The sequence below is a fragment of the Hylobates moloch genome, unplaced genomic scaffold (assembly GCF_009828535.3).
Source record: "Hylobates moloch isolate HMO894 unplaced genomic scaffold, HMol_V3 SCAFFOLD_9, whole genome shotgun sequence".
Lineage (NCBI taxonomy): Eukaryota > Metazoa > Chordata > Mammalia > Primates > Hylobatidae > Hylobates > Hylobates moloch.
Window position 1 is genome coordinate 33303221 of NW_026652284.1, and position 21043 is coordinate 33324263.

The 21043-nt window shown below is 41.4% G+C and overlaps 1 protein-coding gene, 1 long non-coding RNA gene and 1 pseudogene across 7 annotated transcripts in view; 2 read left to right on the forward strand and 1 right to left on the reverse strand.

Annotated features, from left to right (window-relative positions):
* PPP1R42 (protein phosphatase 1 regulatory subunit 42) overlaps positions 1-10152 on the forward strand; it is a 46741-nt gene extending 36589 nt beyond the window's left edge. For all 3 annotated transcript variants that reach the window (XM_058444085.1, XM_058444086.1, XM_058444087.1), the window contains 2 exons: positions 3576-3693; positions 9925-10152. In XM_058444085.1, coding sequence (XP_058300068.1) covers positions 3576-3693; positions 9925-10079 — 273 coding nt within the window. In that variant the 3' untranslated portion in view covers positions 10080-10152. The remainder of the gene's footprint in view (positions 1-3575; positions 3694-9924) is intronic.
* Positions 1174-20089, reverse strand: LOC131384217 (uncharacterized). Of its 4 annotated transcripts, none has more exons than XR_009214861.1 (3): positions 19850-20089; positions 5471-5622; positions 1174-1492 (listed from the first exon to the last, which is right to left on the reverse strand). It is a non-coding gene; the product is annotated as an uncharacterized LOC131384217 (long non-coding RNA). The 4 variants fall into 4 exon arrangements; XR_009214858.1 differs by having other exon boundaries at positions 5471-5678; XR_009214860.1 differs by having other exon boundaries at positions 5471-5692.
* Positions 6257-7943, forward strand: LOC116813222 (U4/U6 small nuclear ribonucleoprotein Prp3-like; annotated as a pseudogene).
* Positions 20090-21043: the final 954 nt, after the last annotated feature.

Genomic DNA, 21043 nt, shown 5'->3' on the forward strand with positions numbered 1-21043 from the left:
GTGGTGACCAGGGTACGATATTCCAAAGAACTGAGACTGGGAAAGTATGTGATTGGCAATGTGTGGATCAGTGATAAGGTTAGCAGGAGTGCCCAGTGGTTGAAGAAGCAACCAGCTGTTCTCCACACTATAGCCATGCAGTAGACTAGGCCAACACCAAGTGGGGACCTAGACCAGCAGCAGCAGCAGAAATGCAGAATCTCAGCTTCTGTCTCAGACCTAACAAATCAGAACCTGCATTTAAATAAGATCACTCAGGATTCTTAAGCACATGAAAGTTTGAAAAGCATTAGTCTGGATCAGTCTTCAAGAAGTTTGGCAATGGTAGGTAAGAGACAAAATAAAATCCAGATAAGAGGGAGATACTGGAAATGGAAATGGAAGAGAGAGAAGATCCCAGGAAGAAAATGCTGGGATCAAAAGAACTACTTAACCTGGGGAAAGAGGTGTGACTCTTCCTTTGTTGAGAAAAATGGAAAAGAAGAATGGAAAAGGAAGTGTGAAATCAAAGGCAGATAACTGAGAAAACTTGGTGGATGAATGACCCACTTCTCCCCAGTAAAATTGGTGGCAAGGTCAACCACTGAAGAGAAGGCGAAAGAGAGGTTTTAGGCCAAACAATACTCCATAGTTTAGAAACTCCTTTAACTTACAGGGCTTTAGTTTAAATGACATTTACTTTTGCTTAACATGTCTTTGCATGTTTTTCCTGTACCTCCTTTAAACAGATGTTCATCAATGTATAAAAATTATTAGATACTTTAACAACAATTTACAATAAAACTTTTGCATTTTTACAAGTAGCCCGATGAGGCTAAGTTGAGCCATGAACTTCACTAGGGCCAGCATTATATAGCTTGCTGACACTATTAAGTCAAATAAATATCATGGCTCCAAAAATGTATAAAACTTGAAGAACAAAAAAAAGTTTAATCTTTAACTATGGTTTTTAAGTCTGTAAAGTTTACTAAGTCAATACAATGATCTGAAAAGTTCATCTCAAAGTCAGATATATTAGTGATTTACTTCATTGGTCTTCTGATGACCATTTATCATGAGGTATAGAATCTTCGGTATGAATGAGGGAAATAAAAAACTTGACATGTTTGCCTCTTATATGAATTAAATATCTGATTTATAAGACACAAATGAACAAACTTCTACGGCCTGTCATGTTTTCTCAGTTTCTAATTTATTCAACCTCTGCTCAATATTGATCCTGACAAGCAGAGTGACCCAAAGATAAATTTATTCATTGCACAGTTGAGTCAGGAACAAGCCAAAAATTATAGATTTTCCCAGGCAGATGATGACAGGCAGTCAGAGGGATGACAAATGGCTGTCTTTAGATTTAGTAAGGACGGTTGGTCCAGACATTTCCGATAAAGATTGGAGTATGCTGGTCAAATACAGGTTCATCAGCGGTCATCATTAATGGTAGAGAGAGCATTGCTGTGCTGCAGACGCCTATACAGGAACTTAGGCATCAGCCCTGCAGGGGAAATAGAATTTGCTCCTTAGTATTTTGCAGCACTCCTCTAAGTGATAGCATGACATGATCATTTATCAAATAGAGACTGTCCAGAAAAGTGTCTGCTTCCTTTAGTAACTTATTGAAGAGCAGGAAAGTGAAAGCTTTTTATTAAAGACAGGAAGGCAATGAACAACCAGAGCGTATCCAAAGGGTAATCGTATTTCAGCACAGGATTAGTTTAGTCTTAAATAAACATACACTGGAGGGAGTATGTCGAAGGTCATTTATCAAGTAAAGAACAATTAACAAAACTCTAAGCACTCTTTTTATCTATATTAATTTAAAGTTCTCTAAGTGTTCTTATTAACTTTTAGATGATGGGCATCGCATTCAACACTGTAAAAAATGTGATGCATAATCCCTTCCTTATAGGTTTTCAGAGTAAGAGAAATACAATGTAACTCTCACGTAAAATAAGATAGTTATGGCTCTATTAAACACTGCCAAACAAATGCTGTTGGAGAAGGCATATTCCAGAGCCCAGAACTGAAGCCTGAGTTATAATTTATGAAGATAACTTTCTTATAAAAAGTCAACTACCTATTTGTCAATAGGTCAAGAAGTTTCTTCTTCCTGACTTAAAATGTTTTTGCTCTCTGTTGACAAAAATTAAGAGAAAGGGAATTAGTTAAGAGGTAGCAGGGCAGGCAAACAGGCAGAGAACTGACACATTTATTACTTTCTTTGTTTCAGGCACTTTATATGCCATGGCAACTAATCTTAATTAACCTCAAGTTATAGATGAAGACATAGATTTGCCTAAGGTCACACAGTAAGCAGCAGTGCCAGAAAGTTTAGGATTGCCTTATTTAAAAAAAAAAAAAAAGTCTTATATTTTCACATAAATTACGTATTGGAATCCCTCAAAGTCTAGCGCAGATTAAATTTAGCGTATATATCCAAAGGAAGGGAAATTATTATTTTAAAAGCAACATGTGCACTCCCGTGTTCTTTGCAGCAATATTCACAATAGCCAAGCTTTGGAAACAACCTAAGGGCACTACTTTCGTTGAGTAATTCATTACAGATTAAATGTATCTGATATTAAAAATAAAGAACAGAACTTTGGCCACATATAAGAAATACTCAAAGTATACTTCATTTTCATTAAATAGTAGTTAAGATAAAATACACTTTTTAGAAAGCAGGGAAGGGGAGAAAGCAAGAAATGACAGACAAGGTACTGATGAAAGAGTGACACTGGATAGGAAAAGAAATCCAAATAGGGACAAAGAGGCTGTGAAAAAAGCAAACTGAGACAGTTAGTTCTTAAATTCTGTTAATCTGTTTTCCTCACATTTATTTGGGTTGTAGACCATGGAATAACTTTATTATTCCTTGAACTATCAGCTGATTTTCTTCTTATAAGCTATAAAAACATGCAAATATTTATGATATAATGTAAAACAAAATTGTACTCACAGTACAATTATGACAATTAAAAATATGTACCCTCCCAAAAGTCCCTATGCTCAAAAAAGATTAGAAGGATACATAACAACATATTAAAAGTGATCTTTGCATGATAAGCATACAAATGATTTTTTCCCCCTTTCTTCCATTTTTCCCTTTGGTAGGTGTTTGTTTTTTGTTTTTTTTTTTTAACACTTAAAAATGAATATGCATTCTTTGTAAAATAAAAAGCAACAACACATACTCCTTACAATCACAAGGGACTGCTTACTCACTACCCCTTAATTGCCTAATCTGTAAACTTCTATGAGCTACACTAAGAAAAGGGCATCTCCTGCAGGAAAAAGTTTTTTCTGAGCTGCAGTGGGGGCCATTTAAGGGAGTATGACAGAGAACAGTTGTGTGGCCCTCAACTTAGGACCTCATTTTTTTGCCTCATCTTCAGTGCCTTCTATTATCAGTATAGATTGTTTTATTCCAAATTTAGTTATTATGCACCTTTTAAGTACCTGGCTCTGGGCTAGAACTCCATGAAAGCAGTAATTACCTTTAAAAACAGTAACTGACATGCTAGAAGTATTGATAAATATGAAATGCTTGTGCTTTGCTTTTTCTTCTCTAATTATAGGATTTGGAGTTTTTACTGAACAAGTGGATGAAGCTGTGGAAAATTGATCTAAATGGAAATCCTGTTTGTCTCAAACCAAAATACAGGGACAGACTGATATTGGTGTCCAAATCACTGGGTACATATTTATATTAATATAATTTTTAAGAGAATGACACCTAGTTAACTTTTTAGTTATTTTACCAGCAAGCTTTCAAAAATATAAATCTGACATCTGGATCTGTGAAAATTGTCAACTTTAAATTCAATATTTTGAATAAGAGCAAAAGTTAAAATTGACAAATAAAGCATGAAAAACATCTGCTGTTCAGAAGTAATTAAAGCACCTGATACTTATTCCTTAAGGAGGATATTTTGCTATTACCAATAAAAATGGTTAGTCATAAATGTGTAGAACTTGCTGACCTTTTGCCAAACTTTTGTTGGCACAAATCCTTTGATGATCCCAAGAGACTCCTTAGCTCTTGGTTCTGTAGATAAAATTGATCAAAGTTTTCATTGCTTGACATTTGCCAAATGTTACCCTAAGAACATACAGGAATCCCTTTCGTTTGATAGGAGAGCTGGGTGAGGAGACCCTTTATGAGATCCTTACAAATAACATTCCTGAATGTGCACCATACTGGGAGAAATGGACAAAAACACTCGATTAATAGTGACCAAGTGACACAGCATCAGAAAGACGAGCAGTGACCTCTCACGAAGGCTATGGGAGTCATTTTATGTTTTTTAGGTTACCCAGTCCTCACCAAATAGAGTGACAATCCACATATTTGGTTTACTTAGCATGAGTGGGAACAAACTTTGTATTGAGAGCAACTTATTAAAATGAAATAAATCTCATAGTTCTATAATCTTGAATTCATTACCTGGCTCCCAGTCTTGAACCATGTTCACACCTATTAACGTCAAATAAGAACATTTGAGGCCAGGCGCAGTGCTCACGCCTGTGTTCCTAGCACTTTGGGAGGCCGCAGTAGGTGGACTGCCTGAGGTCAGGAGTTCAAGACCCGTCTGGACAACACGGTGAAACCCCATCTCTACTAAAATACAAAAGAATAGCCAGGGGTGGCAGTGTGCGCATGTAATCCCAGCTACTTGGGAGGCTGAGACAGGAGAATTGCTTGAACCCGGTAGGCAGAGGTTGCAGTGAGCCGAGATCATGCCATTGCACTCCAGCCTGGGCGACGAAGTGAGACAATGTTTCAAAAAAAAAAAAAAAGATCATTTGCTAAAAATGAGATGGAGACAGGTTAACGGAGGCATAGTTTCCTAGTCATTCCTCAGCTCTGTTTGGGACATTAACATGAGGAAGAAGAGATTACAATAAAAGACTTGGAATTTTCATTCCTTATCTTCATAGTATATTTTTGAAGTATGTATTGATAACATATATCTCATCCAAAAATATACTAACAAGCTATATAATTATTAATAAAAATAGATCTGGAAAGACATCAATAAATATAAGTGGCTGGAAAAACTGAGCATCAAAGAATGACCTTTAGAGTAGAGGCAGGGTTTCACCATGTTGGCCAGGCTGGTCTCGAACTCCTGACCTCAAGTGGTCCACCCGCCTTGGCCTCCCAAAGTGCTGGGATTACAGGCATGAGCCACCGGCCCAGCCTGACACCACTGTTAAATTAGGGAGAAAAGGTTGAGGGATGGCTAATTCTAGTTATCACGACTGTGAAAGGATTTACTTTCTATCAGAAAGGCTAAGTTTAAGCACAAACGCAGAAGCCTCACTCTTTGTTCTCGCAGAAGTTTACTTTTGCGCACTTATTCTCCATATGAGGAAAACTGCAAGTAGCCTAATTTCCGCTTCAGGAAGTTAAAGACATTAACTTGGCAGAAATAGGCTTAGACCGGGAAACACAAAGCAAGCAACTTACTTGTTCAGGGAAACTTTTCGGTTCTGCGACGCATGCGCTCTGCCTCCAGGAAAGTGGCAAATATGGCTGCACGAATTGGCGGCCCGGCCCACTCTGGTCACGTGTTGGGAGACAGCGGCGTGGCAGCGGCCATGGCGATAGGGACAACAGGCCTAGGGCAGTCAGAAGGTTTCTGGTTCCGGTTTAACTTTCGGCCTCCGTCTGGGGGCTGAAGTTTGTGAGCTGTAGTATTGAGTCCCATTTGAGCTATTGTTCTCTTTTTCCTGAAAAATGGCACTAAGAGGGAGCTGGATGAGCTGAAACCATGGATCCTTTCATAGTCGTTGATAACTAGAATTAGCCACTCTTCCTTAACCTTTTCTCCCTGATTTATCAGTGATGTCAGGCCGGGCGCGGTGGCTCATGCCTGTAATCCCAGCACTTTGGGAGGCTCCAAGGTGGGTGAGAAGACAGTGAAGAGGGTGCTGGGTTTCTCAGAGCCTACAGTGGTCACAGCAGCATTGAACTGTGTGGGGAAGAACATGGACAAGAAGAAGGCAGCTGATCATCTGAAACCTTTTCTTGATGATTCTACTCCCTGATTTGTGGACAAACTGAGGCTGTAGGAGGAAGGCAGAAGCTCTAGGCATTCCAAGTCTAGCAGTGACGGAAGCAGAAAACGAAAGCTAAAGAAGGTGTTTGTTGATGACTCTTGAGATCTCCAAGGAATCATCAGGAGTAAAGAAGCAGCGAATACCCCGTTTTGAGGAGGTGGAAGAAGAGCCAGAGGTGATCCCTGGGCCTCCATCAGAGAGTCCTGGCATGCTGACTAAGCTCCACATCAAACAGATGATGGACGCAGCAAAATGACAAATCGAGGAGAGGAAAAAACAGCTGCGCTTCATTAGCCCCCCTACACCTCAGCCAAAGACTCATTCTTCCTCCCAACCAGAGCGACTTCCAATTGGCCACACTATTCAGCCCTCCCAGGCTGCCACTTTCATGAATGATGCCATTGAGAAAGCAAGGAAAGCAGCTGAACTATAAGCTCGACTCCAAGCCCAGCTGGCACTGAAGCCAGGACTCATCAGCAATGTCAACATGGTGGGCCCGGCTAATCTTCACTGACATGGGCATTGCTCCCCCAAAGGGGGAGTTAAAAGACCAAATTAAACCTACACCACCGATCCTAGATGAGCAAGGGTGCATTGTAGATGCAACAGACAAGGAGATTGAGCTGACACACTGCATGTCTACTCCTGCCAGTATTCATGCTGTTCCCTCTTCAGAGGGAACCATTCAAGCAACAGCTAAAAAAAAGCCATCAGAAGACATGGAGTCCAATACCTTTTTTGACCCCGAGTCTCCACTGTCGCTTCCCAGCGCCAGAAACGCACGTTTAAATTCCATGACAAGGGCAAATTTGAGAAGATTGCTCAGCGATTAAGGACAAAGGCTCAACTGGAGAAGCTTCAGGCAGAGATTTCACAAGCAGCTCAAAAAACACATCCATACTTTGACTAGGCTTGCCCTCATTGCTCCTAGGAAGGAGCTAAAGGAAGGAGATATTCCTGAAATTGAGTGGTGGGACTCTTACATAATCCCCAATGGCTTTAACCTTACAGAGGAAAATCCCAAGAGAGAAGATTATTTTGGAATCACAAATCTTGTTGAACATCCAGCCCAGCTCAATCCTCCAGTCGACAATGACACACCAGTTACTCTGGGAGTGTATCTTACCAGAAGGAACAGAAAAAACTTCAGAAACAGACAAGGAGGGAAGCACAGAAGGAACTACTAGAAAAAGTCAGGCTGGGCCTGATGCCTCCTCCAGAACCAAAGTGAGAATTTCTAATTTGATGTGAGTATTAGGAACAGAAGCTGTTCAAGACCCCACGAAGGCAGAAGCCCATGTCAGAGCTCAGATGGCAAAAAGACAGAAAGTGCATGAAGAGGCCAACTCTGCCTGAAAACTCACAGCAGAACAGAGAAAGGTCAAGAAAGTTTAAAAGCTTAAGACATTTCACAGGGGGTACACATATCTGTATATAGAGTTAGAAATTTGAGCACCCCAGCCAAGAAGTTCAAGATCGAGATGGAGTTAGAAATTTCGCACCCCAGCTAAGAAGTTCAAGATTGAGGCCAATGCTGGGCAACGGTACCTGACAGGGGTGGTGGTACTGCATAAGGGTGTCAACGTGGTAGTAGTGGAAGGGGGCCCCAAGACCCAGAAGAAATTTAAGCATCTTATGCTGCATCGGATAAAGTGGGATGAACAGACATCTAACACAAAGGGAGATGATCATGAGGAATCTGATGAGGAAGCTGTGAAGAAAACCAACAAATGTGTACTATTCTGGGAGGGTACAGCCAAAGACCGGAGCTTTGGAGAGATGAAGTTTAAACAGTGTCCTACAGAGAACATAGCTCATGAGCATTTCAGAAAGCATGGGCTGAACATTACTGGGACCTTGCACTGAGTGAATCTGTGTAGAGTCCACTGATTGAGACTACTGCAAGCCCTTGCCTCTCCCCTCTTGCCTTTGTCTCTTCTGTCCTCCCACTTACTCTGTTTCCCAACCCACTCCCACTTGTATGATCTCAGAAATTTGCCAAGCAGACATTGGGACAAAGGGAGAATATCTTGCTCCCTTCCCCAGTCAGCCTGGTGTTGCCCCTTATTCTCCTTATGTGCATATGACTAAAGAGTTTTTTAAAATAAATAATAAAAAAGAATGACCTTTATTGTAAAGTTATAAGTACTAAGACGTTTGACAATTTCTTATGGTTTGGAGAGTACTAGCTAATTTAGTGAAAAAAAAGTACATGAAATAAGATATGGAGACAGTTTTACTTCTAGATTCTATGGTTCTAGTTTATATTCTTTGTTTCAACATTTTGTTTTGTACTTTGGGTATAACACAATATTATGGCTCATGTTGAAGTGGTAGTGTTAATATTTTCAGCAGTACAACTAATATTTTATCAGAATATTGTCATTACCCCTGAAAGAATGTGTGATCTAACAAATTTTACTACATCCTTTCTACATTCTGGGATCTAGTGGACTACATGGATAATGAGAGAAACTATCTAATTTTCAAAACTACTATACATAAATTTTATTAGAAAAAATCTATCAAGCAGAGTCCTATGGAAAGAAAGAAAAAAATTTTGAAGAAAAAAATCATCCTTCTATTAAATGAAGGTCATCTGTATTCATGTAATTAAAGAAACAATATAGGCAATATAAAATATCCTATAATAAGGGAATTGTTCAATATTTTATAATATATCCTTAAACAACAGAACACCAGCCATTAAGGAAACATAAGCCATATTTAAGGAAAAACATGGTAAAATGTTCACAACACAATATTAATAAGCAGGATGCAAAACTAATATAGAGGATTCCAATTTTATATACATATATGGAAAATAATAACATGCTAAGAAATATACAAAAGTGTTATCAGTGATTATTTCTCATTGGGAAATAATTTTTTTATTTTTTGTGTGTTTTCCAAATGTCTTACAACATGCAAAAATTATTTGTATAATTTATGAAGCGCAATTTCTATCACACCTCTGTAATCCCAGGGCTTTGGGAAGCCGAGGTGAGAGGATCGTTTGAGGCCAGGAATACAAGAGCAGCCTGGGCAGCATAGTGAGATCCCATCTCTAAAAAAAAAAAAAAAAAAAAGTTTTTAATTATCCAGGCATGGTGGCACATGGCTATTGTTCTAGCTACTCAGGAGGTTAAGGCAAGAGGATCACTTAAGCTGAGGAGTTTTGAGGTTGCAGTGAGCTAAGATCATGCCACTGCATTCCAGCCTGAGTGACAGAGTGAGATCCTGTCTCAAAAATAAATAAATAAACAAACATAATAAGGGGTATGGTCAGGCATGGTGGCTCATGCCTGTAATCCCAGCACTTTGGGAGGCCAAGGCAGGCGGATTGCTTAAGCTCAGGAGTTCCAGGCCAGCCTGGGCAACATGGCAAAACCTTGTATCTACTAAAAACACAAAAAAATAGTTGGGGATGGTGGTGCACACCTGTGGTCCCAGCTACTCGGGAGGCTGAGGTGGGAGGATCACTTGAGCCCCAGGGGGCAGACGTTGCTGTAAGCCAAGATCACTCCATGCACTCCAGCCTGGATGACAGAGCGAGACCCCTTCTCCAAAAAAAAAAAAAAAAAAAAGAAGGGGGATAATAATTACAGAGCCTTTTAATGTTTTATTTAATGATATTTCCATTGTTTATAACAAGCACATATTCTTTCTGGAATCAGAAAAAAATCTATAAATAAAATCTCAACAAAAGTACATGCGTTGTATAATTAATGTATTTTAAAAACAAATTTATTTCAGTCTATGGTGTAACTTAAGTTTCTGTGCTCTGAACCAGAAGTGCATATTTTGACTTATGTTTATATGTATATATTGTATTTTTTAAATGTATGTGTTTTTCTCCAGAATTTCTTGATGGAAAAGAAATTAAAAATATAGAAAGACAATTCCTAATGAATTGGAAAGCATCCAAAGATGCCAAGAAAATCAGCAAAAAAAGGAGCAGTAAAAATGAGGATGCAAGCAATTCACTCATAAGTAAGCACTCTGTCACTCATTAGGTGACTGCTCTTCTAGCAAAGGAAATATTCTAGGCAACAAAAAAATGCCAACAAATAAAATGGTTTTTGTTTAGTTTTTTGTTGTTGTTTTATGGGGTTTTTAAAAACTTATTTACTTAGTTGTACATAAGGACAATTTGTCTTGTATTGGAAATTTCACCTATAATGTTTATGTAAATGGTAGCCACTATGAACAACAGCTGTGTTTGGCTTTGTGTAAACATAGAGCCACAAGGGTGGGGAAAAATGTGTAATTGTATACCTGGCAAAAGTGCATGATATCAGCTATGTAAATTGTGAAACCTAAGCCACTAGTATATTTGTTAAGTAACAGTGCAAAAAGGCCAGGCACAGTGGCTCACGCCTGTAATCCCAGCACTTTGGGAGGATGAGGCGGGTGGATCACCTGAAGTCAGCAGTTCAAGACCATCCTGGCCAACATGATGAAACCCTGTCTCTACTAAAAATACAAAAAATTAACCAGGCATGGTGACAGGCACCTGTAATCCCAGCTACTCAGGAGGCTGAGGCAGGAGAATTGCTTGAACCCAAGAGGCGGAGGTTGCAGTGAGCCGAGATCGCGCCATTGCACTCCAGCCTGGGCAACAAGAGCAAAACCCCATCTCAAAAAAAAAAAAAAAAAAAGTGCAAAAATCACATTTTTCATCAGGATAGAAAATAAAAATATATCACGACCACATCTGTGGACTGTCCCCCTTCTTATGCACATACTCCAACACCTGAAAATTTGGATTATAATATACCTAAAGTTGTGTTACAAAGGACATACCAACCTCCCTTGCCTAACTAATACAACAAAATGTAACTAAGAGTAATGTGTAACAGTTATCTTCATTTTGGAGCATCCAAGAACTGACTAGTCTGGCCAGGCACGGTGGCTCATGGCTGTAATCCCAGCACTGTGGGAGGCTGAGACAGGCGGATCACCTGAGGTCAGGAGTTCAAGACCATCCTGGCCAACATGGTGAAACCCCATCTCTACAAAAATACAAAAATTAGCCAGGCATGATGGCAGGTGCCTGTAATCCCGGCTACTCGGGAGGCTGAGGCAGGAGAACCACTTGAACCCGGGAGGTGGAGGTTGCAGTGAGCCGAGATTGCGCCATTGCACTCCAGCCTGGGTGACAGAACAAGACTCCGTCTTAAAGAAAAAAAAAAAAGAACTGACCACAAATTTTTTAGCCCGTGACATTGCGATGAGCCCCTTCCTCCTTTCCATGATAGTGTTTGAATGCTAATGTTCTTGTTCTACAACTGACTAAGGGAAGGGATAAGGACATAGTGAAGGGGCTAGGCCAGGGAAATAGGAAAAGGGAAATGGGGACACTGCAGTGAGGCTTTATGCACAGATAGCGTATCCTAGGAGCTCTGTCACTCTAGGACATGGTGTCTGACACGAGGAGGAGCACGGGTGGAGAGGCATGGAGCTCTAGTGATTTTGCCGTATCATGTTCACTGAATACAAACTATGGGCCAAGCATGGTGGTTCACACCTGTAGTTCCAGCACTTTGGGAGGCTGAGGTGGGAGGATAATTTGAGCCTAGGAGTTCAAGATCAGCTTGGGCAACACAGTGAAACCTCATCTATACAAAAAATATTTTAAAATTAGCCAGGCATGGTGGCATGTGCCTGTCGTCCCAACTACTTGGGAGGCTGAGGGAGGAAGATCACTGGAGCCTGGGAGACCACGGCTGTAGTGAGCGTGATTGTGCCACTTCACTCCAGCCTGGGAACAGAGCAAGACCCCATCTGAAAAAAATAAAGAATATAAATTATGGAAAATCATTAAGTAGAATGGGACTTTCTTAGTTGATAATATACTCATGAGTATATTGCAATATACTGTGTTGCAATGTGAATTTCTCAAGATCTGAAACTTCTAAAATAGTCAGAAGGCATTTTTCCTCTGTTCATTCCTGGCTGGCTGTGAAGGGCAGAACTAGACCTAGGGTAAGGATTCTAGTATTTTACATATTTTCAGTATTACACCAAAGATGTCACTTTCTAAATATTTAATACCAGCCCTCGCCCCAGAATTGGGCCAATTCTAAAAATAATGTAGTTTCTTTCATTTTAACTGATTTCAAAAATTCTTCCTAATTTAGGGACAACTACATTAATTGTTAACTTCAATGAAATTTGACAAAATAATAATATGTCTTTAAATTTACAACTTAAAAAAAATTATAGTCTACTAACCAAAGCAATCTATACAACGCAATCCCTATAAAAATACCAATGACATTCTTCACAGAAATAGAAAAAAAATCCTAAAATGTGTGTGGAACCCCAATAACCAAAGCAATACTGAGCAAAACCAACAAAGCCAGAGCCACCACACTACTAGACTTCAAGATATACAACAAAGCTATAGTAACCAAAACACCATGGTACTGGTATAAAAACAGAAACATAGACTAGTAGAACAGAATAGAGAACCCAGAAACCAATCCACTTAGCTACAGCCAACTGATTTTTGACAAAGGTGCCAAGAACATACATTGTATCACAGCTCACTACAGCCTCCATCTCCCAGGCTCAAATGATCCTCCTGCCTCAGAACTCCCAAGTAGCTGAGATGACAGGTGTGTGCAACCATACCCGGCTAATTTTAAAATATTTTTTGTAGAGATGAGGTCTCACTGTGTTGCCCAAGCTAATCTTGAAATCCTCAGCTCAAGCTATCCTCCTCTTCAATAAATGGTGATGGGAAAACTGGATATCCATATGCAGAAGAATGAAACTAGACCCCCAGCTATCACCCTATGCAAAAATCAACTCAGTATGGATCAAAGACCTAAATATAAGACCTGAAACTATAAAACTACTAGAAGAAAACAGAGGAAATGCTTCAGGACATTGGTCTGGGAAAAGATTTTATAATAGAACCTCAAAAGTACAGGCAACGAGAACAAAAATAAATGAGTGGGATTATGTCAAACTAAAAGGCTTCTGCACAGCGAAGGGAAGAGTGAAAAGACAACCTATAGAATGGGAAAAATATCTGTAAACTATTTATCTGACAGGATTATTATTCAGAATATACAAGAAACTGAAACATCTCAACAGCAAAAAAACAACAATCCAGTTTTAAAATGGGCAAAGGATCTGAACAGACATTTCTGAAAAGAAGACATACAAATGGCCAACAAATAAAAGAAAGATATGCCTAGTATCACTTAATCATCAGGAATGCAAATCAAAACCACAGTGAGGTGTCATCTCATCCCAGTTAGGATGGCTATTAACAAAAAGACAAAAAATAACAACAGCTGGCCAGGCACAGTGGCTCACGGCTGTAATCTCAGCACTTTGGGAGGCTGAGGTGGGTGGATCACTTGAAGTCAGGAGTTCAAGAACGGCCTGGCCAAGATGGTGAAACCCTGTCTCTACTGACAATACAAAAATTAGCCAGGCGTGGTGGTGCACACCTGCAATCCCAGCTACTTGGAAGGCTGAGGCACGAGAATCGCTTGAACCCAGGAGGCGGACATTGGCAGTGAGCTGAGATCGCACCACTGCACTCTAGCCTGGGTGACAGAGCAAGACTTAGTCTCAAAAAATAAAAACCAAATGCTGGTGATATGGTTTGGCTGTGTCCCCACCCAAATCTCATCTTGAATTGTAGCTTCCATAATTCCCATGTGTTGTGGGAGGGGCCTGGTGGGAGATAATTGAATTATGGGGGCGGTTTCCCCCACACTGTTCTCGTGGTAGTGGATAAGTCTCATGAGATCTGATGATTTTATAAGGAGTTTCCCCTTTTGTCTGGCTCTCATTCTCTCATCTGCCACCATGTAAGACGTGCCTTTTGCCTTCTGCCATGATTGTGAGGCCTCCCCAGCCATGTGGAACTGTGAGTCCATTAAACCTCTTTTTCCTTATAAATTACCCAAGTCTCAGGTATGTCTTTATCAGCAGCATGAAAATGGACTAATACAGCTGGTGAGGATGCAGAGAAAAGGGAGCTCTCTTATACACCGTTAGTGGGAATGTAAAGTTGTACAACCACTAAGAAGAACAGAATGGCGGTTCCTCAAAAAACTACAAATAGGGGGCTGGACGTGGTGGCTTACAACTGTAATCCCAGTGCTTTTGGAGGCCAAGGCAGGAGTATGAGTTGAGACTAGGAGATCAAGACCAGCCTGGGCAACAAAGCAAGACACCATCTCTTCAAAAACATTATTTTTAAAATTAGCAGCCACGTGAGGTGGCTCATGCCTGTAATTCCAGCGCTTTCGGAGGCCAAGGCAGGTGGATCACTTGAAGTCAGGAGTTCAAGACCAGCCTGGCCAACTTGGTGAAACCCCTTCTCTACTAAAAATACAAAAATTAGTGAGGCATGGTGGTGCACACCTGTAGTCTCAGCTACTGGGGAGGCTGAGACATGAGAATCGATTGAACGTAAACGTAAGAATGTGAGAACGTAAGAATGTCCTGCCTCTGCCACCATCAAGTGAAGCCAATTACGTTCAATCCTGAGTCTTCAATTTTATCCTGTGGAAAAGCATTACATAAATTTTTAAATGCTTATTATTTCCTCAGGCAATACTTTCACCTTAGGTATGCCAAAATATTGTTTTAGTATATCAAAAGATTTAATCCGTATTAAATGAGATTATCAGTTCTACCTCTCTTTAATAAAAGGTAATCAAATATATTACAGAGTTTCATCAAACTCTTGATACAGATTTTTAGGGCATGCCTTTTGCTAATTTTAGTAATTTAACATAAATCTAGGAGATAATGAAAATACAGCTAGAAGATCAGTAAAGTGTTAAAAACAAAATACTCAGCCTAAACACAAAGAACAGATTTTTAGTTTCCAAAAAATTGATTAAAGCTACCCCTTGCCTTAATTACTTTAAGGGAAAGAATGAGCTGGCATCAGCAGATGTGTCCCTAAACTCTATATTTAATATTCAAGGTGGGGAGCCTGCTCAGAGGTGGAAATAAGCTTACAGTGTATCTTCCAAAAAGCTAAAGGTATGTGCCCCACACTCCTTTAGGGTTCTACACACTGGGGGCTGTGCCTGTATCCTATGTGGAGCCAGTGAAGCAACATCTGTCCAAAGACAGGGGAATGTTTTCCACCTCTTTTATAAATGTGTGCAATCTGTGCTCATGTATATTTATACAAGCCTGCTTTCTCTACTGGGAGGAAAAAGTCAGACTCATTGACGTTGTTTTTGACCCTCAAACTGAACTTGATACTATCAATGTATACTTTAATTAAAGATTAGGTCAAACCTATTTTTTATTTAAAGGCTGATTCTGAACAAATGCCTTCACTGTTCAATTTTTTAAAATATGGTATTAAACAAACAAAAAGGTACACATTATTGCTTCTTTCTGTGTCACAGTAAATACTTCTGACAGATGTTTCCTCTCTTTGCAAACATGCTAGGAGGTGCTTGAACCTTAGTAATTTTAAAATAGACATTAAATGCATTTATATATTGCATATAAAATCCACCGAGAATACTGTGTAGCACCATACAATGAAAAACAAATTGTTACTTGATTATTTAACTATCTTTCAAACCCAAGCAATGTTAATAGAGTCAATCCATCTCTTTTGTTAACGTAAAAATAGTAACTTTCTAGCTGGGTAAAAATGCCCTTAATTTCAGATACCTTTAAGGAATACAAATCACTGGGACGCATAATTCACAGGAAATATTCACTGCATATTATTTAGCTATTTATAAAATATCTAGTACCCTTTGTTAGAATATGGAAGCATTAGGTGTCTTTGAATTAAAAAGTGAACTTGAATAACAGTTAAAACAACTTTCCTTCACTGTTAAGGTTATGTTTGAACAGTTCTAACAACAGATCTATGTGCTTAGGAAAGAATTTTTAAAACTCAGATATTTTTAGTCACAAAACTCTGGAATGATGTTATATAAACTCACTTGCAAATTTTGCTTTGTTAAACGTAACAGTCTATTTAATTTTATATGCAAAATAAGCTTATGTGTATCAGTAATGTAGGTATAATGTTAATATTTGGATATGCAGTTCTCAAAGAACCATTTTGAAATTAGGATACTCCCCTCCTTCCCAAAAAAAGCACAATAGTGATAAGCAACATAGTTTTTTTAGGCTGGGTGAGGTGGCTCATGCCTATAATTCCAGCACTTGGGGAAGCTGAGAAAGGAGAGAGGATTGCTTGAGGCCAGGAGTTCGAAACCAGCCTAGGCAACACAATGAGACCTCATCTCCACAAGAAAAAATTTCAGGTGTAGTGGCATGTCTCTGTAGTCCCAGCTACTCGGGAGGCTAAGGTGAGAGGATTGCTTGAGCCCAGGAGGTTGAGGCTGCAGTGAGCCGCGATTGTGCCACTGCACTCCAGACTGAGCGACAGTGCAAGACCTTGTCTCAAAAAACAAAAACTTTTTTTAGTTAAAACAGACTAGTTTTAGTTAAAACAAGCTAGTTTTTGTGACTTCTGATCTCAACTCGGTCAATGGTTTACTCTGTGAACAAGAGTTATATAAGACCTAATTCAAAAGAATTATATTATTTTCCATTTAAAAATGCCTATATTTTGAAAGCTGAATCTTCATTATCCAAACAAAATTTTTTTTTTTGGAGACGGAGTCTCGCTCTGTCACCCAGGCTGGAGTGCAGTGGCATGATCTCGGCTCACTGCAAGCTCCACCTCCCCAGGTTCACGCCATTCTCCTGCCTCAGCCTCCCAAGTAGCTGGGACTACAGGCGCCCGCCACCGTGCCCGGCCAGTTTTTTGTATTTTTAGTAGAGACAGGGTTTCACTGTGTTAGCCAGGATGGTCTCGACCTCCTGACCTCGTGATCCGCCCGTCTTGGCCTCCCAAAGTGCTGGGATTACAGGCGTGAACCACCGCACCCGGCCAATCCAAACAAATTTTAAAAGACAATGGAACTCTTTTAAGAATACTATAAGCCCCATTTAAACTTTTTTGTACAGACTGGGTCTCACTATACTGTCCAGGCTGGTCTCAAACTCATACTTAAGCAATCCTCCCGCCTCAGCCTCCCAAAGTGCTGGGAATGCAGATGCAAACCACTGTACCCAGCCAGTTTGACATATTCTTATAACGTTAAGCTGGGCATGGTGGTACATGCCTGTAGTCCCAGCTACTTAAGAGGCTACGGTGGAAGGATCACTTGGAAGATCACTTGATCCCCGGAGTTCAAGCCTGTAGTGAGCTATGATCACACTACTGCACTCCAGCCTCCTTCGAAAAAAAAAAAAAAAAAAGGTAAACATACATTTAACACCTTTAGCAGCTAGTGGTTCACTCCTGGTTATTTTCCCAAGTGAAATGAAACCGTATACTCACAAAAACCTGTACCTGAACATTTATAATATTATTCATAATCACCAAAAACTGGAAACAATCCAAAGGTTTTCTTTCTTTTTTTTTTTTCTTTTTCTGAGACACAGTCTCGCTCTGTCGCCCAGGCTGGAGTGCAGTGGCGCAATCTCAACTCACTGCAATTCCAAAGGTTTTCATCTGAGGAATGGATAAACAAACTGTGGTACATCTATACAATGGAATACTATTCAGCAATACAAAGGAATGAACTAGTGATATACTCAACGACTTGGATCTCAAAAGCATTATGCTAAGTGAAAGAAACCAGACTCAAAAGGCTACATACTATATAATATGCTTCTATTTGTATGACTTTCTGGCAAAAGCAAAAACTACAGAGACAGAAAACAGATCAGCAGTTGCCAGAAACTGGAGGCAGGAGAAAGGGTTGACTGCAAAGGGTCAGCACAAGATAATTTTGGAGAATGAGAGTAATGTTCTGTATCTTTATTGCATTGATGGTTATAAGACATATGTTTATGAAAGCTTGCTGAACTGGGTGAATTTACACTGAAAAGGGTGAATTTAACTATGTAAATTACAATTTAAACAATGAGAGAAATAGTTGAAATGTGAAAAAAGTACCAATTAATCTACTGTTTTATATACATATAAAACATTTATATACATATTAAACATTTATATATTAAAAACAATATGGAATAAATTGATATGTATGATTATTTTGCATTATAAGGACAAACTGGGTGCAAAATATAAGAAGCCCCAGACACCTCAAATTTGCCTCATCTTAGACCTGGTCCACCTTTCCTCTAATATTATTTCCATACCTCTCACAAATCATAGATTTTTCATTCTTCACTACACCAAGAGGAAAATCTTTGTTTCTGCTTCCTTTTTAAAGCCCGGCAAGATTCACACTGTTTGGTGATTAATCATTAGCCTTTAATACTGTTATTGTGTCCTAGATTCTATATGTTTGCTACCTTTTGGGGATACTTTCATTTTTTTAATTTAATGCTTTTTTTCCCTCTCTATAAATACCGGAATCTTTCTTTGAAGCAATCTGAAAGCTTGCTGACAAAAAATGATGTGCATGAACCTCACCTTTTCCATAACCCCAAAGAAAAAGAAAATTTGTTTGTGGAAAATGAGTAAATTCAGCCTCAAGTGACAGGAAACGTTTTGATTTTGTTTTTAACCTTATAGGACTAAGCAACAATATCTTTTGTGGGTTTGTAGCTTTATGGTATCTCATAACATAAGAAAAACTTTTAAGTTATTATTTGATTTGCTGCTTTATAGAATCTGAAACATTGCTTTCCACCTGTGAATTCAGGGATCTAGTTGCTTTATTCCTCATTACATACAATTTACTGGGAAAATATGTACTTTTTCATTCAGCAATAGAAGTCCCTTCGACGGTGCGATCACAGCTCACTGCAGCCTTAACCTCCTGGGCTCACGAGATCCTCCTGTCTCAGCCTTCGGGGTAGCTGGGACTACAGATATGAGCCACTGCACTGGGCCCCTTTTTGAATCAATAGAATATCGGTGTACTTCTTTCTAAAGTGTAAATCTAATTACAGTTATTGGGTGGGAATTGAGATGAAAGCCTAAGTACCATTCTGACTCACTAATGTACTTAATTTGTGGGCCAGTACATCCAAATAGTGCCACCAGGACTGCTGACGGCTTGGTTACAGTAGTTCCAACTTAGAAATCTACTGGAAAGTATGAAATGATGGTGAATATACAAGAGCGCTGTTTCTTTAGTGACATTTTAAATTTGATATTCCGTTTGACCCCAAAGAATATAAGAAAATATCCTGCTCTTGGCTTGAGCCCGAGAGTTGGAGGCTGAGGTGAGCCGAGATGGCAGCACTGCACTCTAGCCTGGGCGACAGAGACCCTGTCTCAAACACAAAAACAGAAAATGTCCTACTCTGAGAACTGCAGGCATTGTTTCGAGTGTGTTCTAATTATGTTGCTGGAAAGTACTCAGATTTCACCTGCGAAGGCGACGGGTCCAGGACCTACAGAAACCGCTGCGGACTGGGGCGGCCGGGGGCCCACGGCTTCCTGGGGCGACTCTGAACAGGCCTTGGGGCGCAGCGTCCGCTTTCTAAAGAAGCCTGGGATCGGGTCCTGCCTCGCTGCAAGTCACGCTTCCCGTGGGTCCACAAGTGCAAAACCAGAAAAGAATGTTTCGCCCAAATAATTAAAGAGCGGTGGCCCCTGCGGGGGCAGCGGAGGCGGTCAGCAGGGTCCGCGTCCCCGGGGAGAAGCGCCCACGATCCAAGGGCTGTCTGCTCTAGGAACTTCTTAAAGAATTACAGACACTGAGAGCATTCGGGGTCTGGTAGGAAGTGCAGTGTATCTCCCAGCTTTAGGGTAACTAGGGCAGCATGAATCTTTTACCTTGTGGTAGAACAAACGGCTAGCGCCTCGATGTGGCGCGCTCGACTTTTCCTCACAGAGCCTAAAAGTCACGCTCAACCAAACGGCAGCGTTCCCGCCTCAGCTGGGCACCGGCCTAGAAGCGGCCTGGAATCAGACTGGATCCGCGGAGGTAGGACCTCGGCAGCGCGAGGTTAACCACAGGCCTCACCCGCGGCCTCCAGCCCGGCCCCACTGGAGCCGGCGGCAGACACCTCAAACTCTCCACACGCCGCCCTCAGCGAGGCGCCTCGGGGAAAGCAGCGTGAGGCAATGAACCGAGGGGCGGGGCCAGGAGGACGCCCCGCCCCCTGAGACCGCCCCGCAGGGCGGTTTGATTAATGACCCTCTAAGCCGCCTCAGCCCCCAGGTGTAGCCCTTCGGGTGGGCGAGGTCCTCGGCCCGACCTGCCTTAGCCGGTCGGAGCACACACGTCTGGCCCCGGGGCGCCCGCATAAAAGTCACAACCCGCGGAGGTTGGAAGCAGCGGTCGACTTGGGCTTTGGCCGGACGAGGATGGAGTGACCAGCGCGGCCCTGGCCACACAGACCCTGCTCCACGCCCCTCGCCAGCCCGCACGACGGAGCGGAGCTCCACTCAGCCGCTCCAGGAAAGGTGAGGGGCCCGTCAGACGCACTGCGCGGCTCCTGGGCTCGGAACGGTGGCGGGTGCCGCACTCCGAGGTGAGGCTAAGGGTCCCCCACTCCTCGGGCAGAAATCCCAACTGGCATGAAAGGCCGAGGGCGGCTGGTGAGCCGTGGTTTTCCGCGGCGTCGGCGAGAAGGAGCCGCGCCACCTCTCGTGCGCGCTGGGTTGGATAAAGTCATCAAAGCGCGAACGGGTGCTGATCCCGAGCTGTGCTTCCGAGATCTTTCTTCCCGGGTAGAGTAGACCTTTTGCTTAATTTGCCCCTGAAAAGCAAAGCCGGCACTGCGCCTCTTCTTATCCTTCTAGGAAGCCCAAGAACTCCGGAGTCCCGCAACTCTCCCCAGACGTCGGGAAGCAAAACGCGTCCCAGGCAAAACGAGCTCGCTTGAGAGCGCCCTCAGCCCCGTGGGGCTGCTGGTGGGAGCACGGGGAGAACCAGGGGGCTGCGCCTCTCGGGTTAAGCCCAACCGCCACCCGGCCTCACCGCACCTTCGGTCCTTTGCAGCGCGCGCGGCGCGGGAAGCTGCC